Raw genomic sequence first — 11,276 nt, 5'->3', positions numbered from 1 at the left:
CTTATGTGCGAAAACCTTGAAGAATTGTTTTTACTTGGTGCGGCCGGGTAGTGCAGCAGACTAAGCGCCTGTCTACCACCGCCAGTCTGTGATAGACTTCAGGGCTCCCTAGACCGACAAGTGGGGGGCAAATGTGCGCAACAACCAGGAAGGGGAGGGGGGAATTGGCATAACGACTAAATTGGGATGGGAGAAAAAATACAGAAAAAGGGAGGAGAAAAAAGTAGATAAAAAAAATTGTTTTTACTTAGTTCTTATGTACAAAGACATAAGCAAGGATAAACACGACGCTTCCCACACTGATAAAGATGTATACACACACAGTAGAAATACATTCGACTGGAATGTGCGCGCTGTGATATCGCATTGACCATATTCCCACGGCGGCCATTTTGCTCTATTCATGCTCAGGTTGGGAACAGGGTGGAAAGAAATCCCAACCTGAGCATGACGTAAGAGCAAAATGGCCGCCGTGGGAATATGGTCAATGCAGGCATGACATGCGCGTGTGTGTTGAGCTCCTCGGCATCACCTGCGTAACTGGAGACGAGAGAGACGAGAGAGAGACGAGGAGTCGTTTTACAAGTTGTTTATGTCGAAGAGAGACGGGGGGGGGTGCATCTCCAGTTTCTGCTGCAGAGAGAGAGAGAGGGGGATGAGGGTGCTCTGGAAAAGAAAGAGAGAAGATAGTGGAATAGAGAGGAATGTCAGGCAGATTAGCTGTGCTGTCAGAGGTTTTACAGTCAAGGGACTCCCTAATGCATACGTCCCAGACCACAGATGTTGTCCCATGGACATGTCTGAGAGGAACTGTGTTGTTGGAGAAGATTTAGCACAAAATAGAGGCCTTTCACGGAGCGTTTTGAATCCCCATTTGTCGTCCCATGTTGGAAGGAACAGCGGTTGCTATGTGCAAAACAGTTGTTGCTACAGTCTGTGTTGATATATGAGAAATGTTTCCAGTGTTTTACCTACTCTACCACTGCTCAGAAATGAGGCATTTTCTTTTGAAAGTGGTTACCAATGCAGCCATGTTGGAAGAAAGAGAACTACACAGACATTCTGTGTAAGGCTCTATTACATTGCTGTCTGTGCTGTAGGTGGAGTAGAATAACAGTGGATGTACTTTCTATGTGGGTGACAATATTATTGTCACAAGGAAAGAAGAAATTACCTACCTGGGTTCCATCCTAGAAGCAAATCTTTCCTGTGACAAAATGGCAACCAATGTAATCAAAAAAGTCAACCAACGGACAAGATTCTTGTACCGGATCTCCTCTCTGGTAAACAAGAATACCCTGAAGACTCTAACAGGAGCACTCATTCAAGGGTACTACGACTATGCTTGCACCTCATGGTACCAAAGCACCTCAAAGGCGCTAAAAACAAGATTACAAACATCACAAAACAAACTGGTCAGACTACTGCTACAGTAGAACCCACCTCACCCCTGCCCACTGTGACAACCTAGGATGGCTTAGAGTAGACGACAGAGTACAGCAACTTGCAATGGGCCTGGTCTACAAGATACACTACACCACTAAGACACCCATGTACATGTCAAAATACTTCCCAAAGGTCAGTGAATTCCACGACCACAACACCAGAGGGAGCTCCACAAATCATGTTAACCCCAGATTCGGCTCAAACAAGGGACTAAACACGTTTCGCAATTATGCCACAATAATGTGGAACGCCCTACCCACAGCCGTAAAAGAATGTGAATCACTACCCTCCTTCAAAACCGCTCTCAAAGAGCACCTACGGGAGGCTGCAATTAGAAACTGGCCCCGGTAAATGTCTTCCCCTTCGGATGTATATATTTTTCTTGTGATATTTTTTTTTTCTTACACAGTACTGTATATTTGTATGTCTTGTATGTCATAAATGTCCTGATGAATTGAAAATGGAGGACCCTGATGTAAACAAGACAAACGTCTTTCTCTGGTCTGCATCCCCTTAACAATTGTATGTATTGAGCCGTACTGTACTGTACTGTACCCATTCTGCAATCTGTTAATAAAGTTTTCAATCAATCAATGTCCGGCACCGTCTAATGTTGAGAATAGTCATTCTCCTACATCCTCCCTCTGGACGTAACTTATAATTAAATAATAATGAAATTAAACTGTTCCTCATTTTGGTGGGGACCTTGTAGAACCCTCTCCAGGACCCACGGGAGAACCCAGCCACGAGAACCACACGTACAGTCGTGAACGTTGACACAGTTGAAACGTAGGCAATCACCCTTCTCTCACAATCTTATCTTAAAAGACATTAAGAGATAGATAAAGAGAGCAGGGTTCTCCTTGAGATTGTTGGAATACTTTAGACAGGCGTATTACAATATGACACCGATGATTAAAGAGGCACGTGTGCACGCTTTATGACAGTTTAACAGTTATGACATATTATTAGCATATTGCTGGACATAAGGCCCGGCGCTGTGGTCACCGAGATGCACGTTTCTTTTCTCCATCTCTGCACTTTGTACATCTGTCTGTGTCTGTGTTTGCAGACGTACTCTGGGCTGTTCTGTGTCGTGGTCAACCCCTACAAGAACCTGCCCATCTACACAGAGGCCATCGTGGAGATGTACCGGGGCAAGAAACGCCACGAGATGCCCCCGCACATCTACGCCATCTCAGAGGCCGCCTACCGCAGCATGCTCCAAGGTAACCCGCGACCCTTGACCCCCCCGTGCGTCTCTGCCACGTGTCATGTCGGGCCACGAGGTGTTGAATCATGTTACATGTTTTACATGATGTTGTGACCTCTAGTTATTTTTTTTTTTAAACTTTGGCCATTCCCCTGGCTCTTTTATGTGTTTATCACATTTATACTGGTCAAGGATGACCGACAGAAACAGGCTGAAAGGGTTCAGATGGGGGGGAAGACACTCTGGGAAAGGCACGGCTGCAGTCGGGATTCGAACTCACTAAGCCCCAGATCCGTGACGAGCACGGTTGTCCACGGCGCTGAAATAGCGCTCGCGGTACGTGGTGAGCTACTGGAGCTCCCCCCAGACCTCTAGTTTTTTAACTTGTCAATATCAGCTTTAATATATTTTTCTTTACATGGCTTTTATCAAAAGATCCCTTCGACAGTTGAAAGTGTAGGGACTACGGGTTATCTTTTCACACGGGCCTTTCACACTGGCTGGTTCTGGGCTCCCCAACCTCGTTTTAAACCGGCCTGGCGCGTTCAGACCAAAAACAAATTGGTTTGGAACCTGAAAAGTTGGTTCTGGTTTTTCCTCGTGAACCGCGACGTTGTCGGTGGGCGTGTCATATCCTAGGCTGTGAAGACGAGAGGAAGAAGGAAGGAGACGAAGAGGCAGCGACTGACAACAATGTCAACAATGTCCAAGTCGATGGGAAAAAAATATTTACAGAACGAAAGCTTGGCAGATAATCAATGCGATCCACCATTTTGCCACTGTTGTGTTTACTTTTGCCTGCCTTGTGCATTGAGCATTGAGTTCAAGTTTCTTTAATAGTTGTCATACAGAAGTACAGAATACTTTTATACAAAATGCTTCTCACTGTTACGCTCCAGAGACTGTGCTAGACAAGATAAGTATGAAATAAAATAGTATAGCATGTAAAATAGAAGTAAAAATAGAGGTCACAGTGTTCAGTATAGACATATGTACAATGTTCGATGCAGAATAGAAGTAACTGAGTTACCATACAATATACTATGCAGTGTACTAATATACAGTACTATATAGTGCAAAGCAGAAATGGGATGAGGTACAATTTAGGTACAATTTACAGTAAGGTGTACGAGTTGTAGTGCAAGTTTGAACTTTGGTTCCACTTAAACTGGTATGAAGGCGGGCTGGTTCACCAGAAAGCACCAAGGTTCTAAGACTCCAGAACGGAACCAGAGCCAGAACCAGAACCATGTTTGTCTGAAAACGGTAACGATGGGAGTTTACAGGTGGGGCCTGGTGGATAACACTATACTTTATGTTGTGGTCAGTATAGGTTATTAAATATCTTGGCAGCTGGCTCGACGGCTTCTGGTTTGATCACATTGATGGCTTCTGGCTTCTTTTACAGAAACAGAAAAGGAAAAGGATTGTTGAAGCAGTTCTCCTGTCAGTGTATGGAAATGTAATTTATAGAAATGCTGCTCCTTCCACTCTTAAACCCTAGACACGGTCTATCATTCTGTCCTCAGATATATTACTGGTGATAGATGTGGTACTCACCATTGTATCCTTTTTTTTTTATCCACTTTTTCTCCCATTTTTCTATATTTTCTCCCATCCCAATTTCGTATTATCCAATTCAACCCTCCCCTGTCACGAACGCTGTTTCTTGCCTCCCACAAGCCGGCTGCAATGTGGACTAAGTCATACATAGCACAAGTCCCCTCCGGTACTTGAGGTAACAGCAGTCGCATCTTTTCACCTGCGCAGCTCGATCTCTCAGTGTCGAGGAGGCTCACGCTGCCCCCGACACTTCCTGATTCTACTGCGCAGGCGCACCAACCGACCTGTAGGAGTCGCTGTCCACAACGCCCGATCCCCACCCATCAGTTTCCCACCCCCTAATACGGCCAATGTGTATTTGTATGAACGACCAGCTAAACTGAAAGCAATGTGGAGCGCTGGGCTCGAACAGGCGAGCCCAGCGTCTCTGCATTCGTGGCGAGCGCCTTGCCCACTACGCCACGTAGCCGCCCTACACACCATTGTATCCTTTATGATAAGATAGGTTGGTCTTCTCAGGCAGAGAGATACAATAAACATTGGTATTTGTTTATCTATAAGGCTGTTGTTTGAAAGCTACCACCTTATATTGCAACAATGCTAGATTGGAACTTTGGAACCCTATCTAACTCAAATGACGTCTGCTCAAGGTCCCCGAGCTGCACAGTCTGAACCTGGAAAGTCAGCCTTTTATTTTAGTGGCCCAACATCTTGGAATGATCCTCAGCGCATGCTATAAATCAATAGGCTCCTCTGCTGACCTATGGACCTATGACCACAGACCTCCCTGTGTCAACATGGAACTGTTTTTAACTGGGGTTTCTGTATTTTCATTTTTTTTGTTCATATTTCATATTTCTTTTTCATATTTCATATTTATTCAATGTCTAACTGTTTTACTGATTTTCAATTCTGCTCATCTGTCTTTGACTATTTTATCTTGCTTGTAATCTCGACATTGCAAATGAGGGCAATCCTTATAGTGATTCCTCGAGTATAAATAAAGGTTGAATGAACGATGGCAACGGCAAATTGTCGTAGTAACGACAGCGATAAAAAAAAAATCTTACGCCCCATTTGTCACAATGAGTTCACAATCTCTTACGCCCCATTTGTCACGACGAGTTCACAAGATGAGGCAGAGAGATTTCATCATTGCTCTTATTTAATCCCAGTTAAGGGCTGGTTGAGTAATGCCTCTCTGCCCCAGGGTGTCTCTCTCTCTCTCTCTCTCTCTCTCTCTCTCTCTCTCTCTCTCTCTCTCTCTCTCTCTCTCTCTCTCTCTCTCTCTCTCTTCTCTCAATATGGCTTACAGGTGTGTGTGTGTGTATGTGTGTGTGTGTGTGTGTGTGTGTGTGTGTGTGTGTGTGTGTGTGTGTGTGTGTGTGTGTGTGTGTGTGTGTGTGTGTGTGTGTGTGTGTGTGTGTGTGTGTGTGTGTGTGTGTGTGTGACGTGTGTGTGTGTGTGTGTGTGTGTGTGTGTGTGTGTGACTGTCTTAATAATCGAACCTGTAGGACCAGTGTGCATTCTTTCGGAGTGAATGTGTGGGAATAAGGTCTTTAAACCAAACACAACAAAATGTCACAGACAATGTGAGGTCATTGTCTCAGAGAGGGCTGTGTGTGTGTGTGTGTGTGTGTGTGTGTGTGTGTGTGTGTGTGTGTGTGTGTGTGTGTGTGTGTGTGTGTGTGTGTGTGTGTGTCTCAGAGAGGGCTGTGTGTGTGTGTGTGTGTGTGTGTGTGTGTGTGTGTGTGTCTCAGAGAGGGCTGTGTGTGTGTGTGTGTGTGTGTGTGTGTGTGTGTGTGTGTGTGTGTGTGTGTGTGTGTGTGTGTGTGTGTGTGTGTGTGTGTGTGTGTGTGTGTGTGTGTGTGTGTGTGTGTGTGTGTGTGTGTGTGTGTGTGTGTGTGTGTGTGTGTGTGTGTGTGTGTGTGTGTGTGTGTGTGTGTGTGTGTGTGTGTGTGTGTGGGCTGGAGAGACCAGTTGAGTCAGCGAGCGGCTTCTCTCCACAGCGCTGCTGCTCAGTGTGGGAGCGGCTCGTGTTCCAACACAAGTGCAGAACGTGGGCAGTGAGCGACACCTCTGGTCTTCTTTGACACGGAGGGCTGCAGTGTAATGTGGGCTGTGGGACAAAACGCCTGCGATTTGACACGAGTTATTTAGACAACAAGCGAGCAGTAGTGTCGTCATGTTGTCTGTTAATATAGACCACTGCACTTCCGCGTTACATGGAGCTCATGGGAGCGCGTGGGGGGATAAAATGGATGTTGATTAGGGGCGGCTAGGTGGTGTAGTGGTCAAAGGCACTCGCCACCAGTGTGGAGACGCTAGGATTCGCGTGTTCGAATCCAGCTCTCCACATTGTTTTTCAGTTTGGCTGGTCGTCCGCAGTAATACACATTGGCCGTATTACGGGGAGGGAAAAACTGAAGAGTGGGGATCGAACGTTGTGAACAAGCGACTCCTACAAGTCGGTTGGTGCGCCTGCGCAGTAGAATCAGGAAGTGTCGGGGGCAGCGTGAGCCTCCCACGCGTTACTCCTCGACACCGAGAGATCGAGCTGCGCAGGTGAAAAGATGCGACTGCTGTTACCTCAAGTACCGGAGGGGACTTGTGCTATGTATGACTTAGTCCACATTGCAGCCGGCTTGTGGGAGGCAAGAAACAGCGTTCGTGACAGGGGAGGGTTGAATTGGATGATACGAAATTGGGATGGGAGAAAATATAGAAAAATGGGAGAAAAAGTGGATCAAAAAAAAAAAAAAATGGATGTTGATTAGGAGCCTTGACGTAAGTGGTTGTAGCTACGGCTGTGGGGGTGTTGGAGACATGATCCAATATACATTCTTATACGCCTGAGTCTCCTGAACACAGAGGGACCAACCCCAAGGCACTATCTCGGCCGAGCTATAGTCGCTTTTCCGCGCCTACTCCCCAAACTCTGCATGCGCAGATTGCCCAGGGAGTCTCTGGATAGTCTCCAGCACCCCCACAGTCGTAGCTACAACCACTTACTGTACGTCAAGGCTCTAATCAACATTCATAAATTGTATCCCCCCGCGCTCTCCCATGAGCTGAAAATACCGGAAGTGTTGCAGTGGTCTATATACTAGTGTTGTCAAAAATATAGATTTTTCTATACATATCGATTCTGAATATTTAAAACAGTTTCAATGCTCATTTCCCACAATATCGATATTTAATTATTCATAAAAAAGAAAAAGATTTTTTTTTTGTATAATGAAGTTGCATTGTCTATTTCAATACCTGTAATAGTACAGTAGTCCACACACACACACATGTGCATTCAGTTAAGTTAGAATATGACTGTAATACAAACTGTTCAGTTTGTCAGGTACATGTAACACAGATTACAGTGTTTACTTCATTTCTAAGGGCGTTTTCACACCTGTAGTTCGTTTGCTTTGTTCAGATTCAGGGAGACACAGGGACTATAATGATACAATGTTGCACTTGTCCCTTAGTTTGTTTGTGTTCACACGGCTGTGTTAACAGCGGACCAAAACAAACGCACGCGCGAGCAAACTGGCACTCATTGGTCAGATTTTGGGGTGTGCCCCCCCCCCCCCCCCCTCCCCAACCCTGAATCTCCGCTTTACATTGAAATCGGGGAGGAGAGAGCGGGGGGAGCAAATGAATGAATGTGGATGAGAGCCGTGATAAATCGGCCGATTTAGTTCTGATCGATTAGGAATGGGTTCAGGAAACTCAGGCGCATAAAAGTCTATTGGATCGTGTCTCCAGCGCCCCCACAGCCGTAGCTGCAACCACTTACATCAGGGCCCTCATCCACATTCATTCATATGCTCCCCCCGCTCTCTCCTCCCCGATTTCAATGTAACGCGGAAGTGCAGTGGTCTATAGCGCGTTAACTTTACCGATCTAGCTGCCTAAAGACTACAAACTGATCCCGCCCACAATTCAATGCGAAAGCGTCATTATGCAGCGCGTATATACAGTACGGCAAGTGAGTTGTGTCGGTTTGTTAAGTCGATTGCATTCTCACAGCGTACGAGTCGCTTCGGCTTCGGTTGGAAGTGCGCCGAGACCGCCCTCTCTAGGCGGTCTCGGCCCGCTCGTTTTGTTCCGCAACAGAATGCGATTGCTGTGTTCACATATGCCCAAATTAACCGAAATAGGGGCTAAACGCTCCAGGTTCCGGAACAACAGCTCCAAACGAGCTAGGTGTGAAAACGCCCTAAGATTATATCATTTAGTTATTTTTAAATGTGTGATCTAAAGATAAACAAAGGGTTTTTTAAAAGTGTTATATTTATCTTCTCTTATAGTACCAGAGAGAAGCTGAGGAGAATTAACCAGCAACAAAAGCAAAATTTATTAAAAAAAATATATATATTTATATTTTTTTTTTCTTTTTTTACATTTTAAGATTGAACCTTTTTCCCTGTGGTATCGAAAATGGTATAGAATATCGATACTTTTCAAGGTATCGTATCGAAGTTCGAAATTCCAGTATCGTGACAACACTATATACCATGTAATAAGCAAGTTACCTCAAAAGCACTCCTTAGGATAATATGGAGGCCCAAATTTGCGAGTTCAACCCACACAATGACAACAGACACGGATAGGATAGGTTTAACTAAATCCATAGAAATCGATAGTTTATTAGCAACGATGCAACAGCCTGATGCAGGCAGCTTGGGGAGGATGCATGTGGAGCTGCACACTCCTGGGTCAGGTGTGCTCAGCGGGGATTGGATGAGGGATATACTAACCTACACTGTCGCACTCAACACTTTGATGAACATTGTTACTCAGCTGATAGAGTTGTACCCTTCCTGCTGACTTGTCATACAAAACTTGTAAGTCGCTTTGGATAAAAGCGTCAGCTAAATGACTAAATGTAAAAATGTAAAATGAGGGAAGGGAAAGGAAAGGGGACCTTTCACAAGGGCACTCGTCTCTAACCGCTGATTGGAACTTGTCTTGGTGAGTGCACAGGTAAACAACAATCATACACATAACAGTGCAGTATAATACTCATCAGCATAGACATGGAAAGAATACACAAAGTAAGCAAATACACAAAATCGGCATACAGATACACAATGAAGTGTCTGGTGCATTTAAGAGTGTCTGGAGTGTGTTTCAGCATGTCTAAGAGGTCCCTAGGGGACATGGTCGATCTGGGCTCACAGACCTTTGGGTTCACAGTGGGGTTGGGGGCAGAGAGGCAGGTGAGATAAGGAGAGGATGGGAAGTCAACCTGTGAAAGGCATGTTGGGAAAAGCCAGATGTATGACGTCCTCGTTGCAGATGTGCCAGATATGACATGGATTATTCTACTGTCAATCTATAGGCCTATAAATGCCCACTGTTGTGGGGCTTGAGGGATAGCATTTTGATGATGTTCTATTTTTTTCATCACCATAAATAATTAACTTGATAGATTTTGACTTCAAACACTAGTGGATATCACTTGTTGGGACACAAGCCAACTACACTAAATCAGCTGTCCAAGACAAGCGTATGCCCTAACCTACTCTTATCTCAATTACAAATAGCCAGACTGGGATCTGTGTAGGGAGTTTGGGGGGAAATCAAAGACCTTTCTTTTTTTGTGAACAAATCTAAAATCAAAGACCTTTCAAAGGTTTTGAACGTTTTGTTTTTTTCTAACAAAATACAGCAGAGCCTCGCAAATTGCTCTGGCAGCGTCCAGGACAAACTCAGCACAAATTAAGGCGTGACCATAAGCCTTGGAGAGTATTGCTATTTGGACACAAAATAAACTCTTAATCGTGTAACTGCGTTTATTGCCCATCAAAACCAAACTATTCATATCCTTCTTTGGAGCGTTCAGCCAAGCGCCAGATGTAGCTTCCTGAATGAACTCCTCTGGTATTCTAACTGCAGGGTGGCTTCTACCTTACAGCACATCTGTACGATGTGGAGGACGTGGTTGAATGCAGCATTTACTAAATGACCAACTCATGAGGTCATACTGCAGCTGAAAGACCTCCCACACATGAGCCTTCCCACCACCATACCTCAAGTTATATCACTTCAGCAGCATGCTAGTTCTCCTACCGTTGAGACTTTGATTAGATTAGATTAGATCAGATTCAAATTGATTTGCATTATACAGCACATTTACATTTACATTTAGTCATTTAGCTGACACTTTTATCCAAAGCGACTTACAAGTTCTGTACGACAAGTAAGTAAGTACATTTTATTTATATAGCACCTTTCAAGATACAGGATCACAAAGTGCTTTCCAATCAAAGAAATTAAGAGCATCAAACAACATCATTAATACATAGAATCAATTAATACACCAACTAGAGATATAATACAAAATAAGACCTAGATAAAACTAGCCTGTCTGAACAGTAGCGTTTTTAGCTGTTTTTTAAGAGTTGCATGTTTCTACTGATCTCAGAGAGAAAGGGAGGGCGTTCCACAGTGTGGGAGCAGCTACCTGAAAGGCACGATCACCCCGGGGTGCAAGCCGGGTTCTAGGGACAGACCATAGAAGTGTGTCAGAGGATCTGAGGGTCTGGTTTGATGAGTGAGGTATAAGAAGGTCTGAGATGTATCCAGGTGATAGACCATGAAGGGCTTTAAAAGTAGTGAGTAGTGGGAGCTCCCGTAGCTCACCGCATATCTCGGCGCTATTTCTGCGTCGGGGACAACCGCGCTCGTCACGGATCTGGGGGACACGAGTTCGATTCCCGGACCCGCCATCATTTCTCAGAATGTCTTCCCCTGCTCTACATCCCATTTCAACCTGTTTCTGTCGGTCATGCTTGACCAGAAAAGCGATAAACGCTAAAAAAAAAAGTAAAAAAAAAAAAAAGTAGTGAGTAGCACCTTAAAATTGACTCTACATTTTAAAGGGAGCCAGTGTAGAGAGGCCAAAATGGGTGTGATATGAGACTTCTTATTATTTCTGGTTAACATTTCTAGCAGCTGCATTTTGGACAATTTGCAGGCGGTCCAAAGCAGATTTATTTAAGCAGGTAAAAAGTATGTTACAATAATCCAAACGGGTGGAAATAAAAGCATG

The 11,276-nt window shown here is 44.7% G+C and overlaps 1 protein-coding gene across 1 annotated transcript in view; it reads left to right on the top strand.

Annotated features, from left to right (window-relative positions):
- Nucleotides 1–11,276, top strand: part of myh14 (myosin, heavy chain 14, non-muscle) — a 107,344-nt gene that overhangs the window by 16,703 nt on the left and 79,365 nt on the right. Inside the window, 1 exon segment of the mRNA XM_084336752.1 lies at nt 2,519–2,675. Coding sequence (XP_084192878.1) covers nt 2,519–2,675 — 157 coding nt within the window.

This window comes from Notolepis coatsorum, assembly GCF_963971535.1.
Source record: "Notolepis coatsorum genome assembly, chromosome: 19".
Lineage (NCBI taxonomy): Eukaryota > Metazoa > Chordata > Actinopteri > Aulopiformes > Paralepididae > Notolepis > Notolepis coatsorum.
Note: the sequence above shows the minus strand (reverse complement) of the source record. Positions and strands in the feature narration are given on the sequence as shown.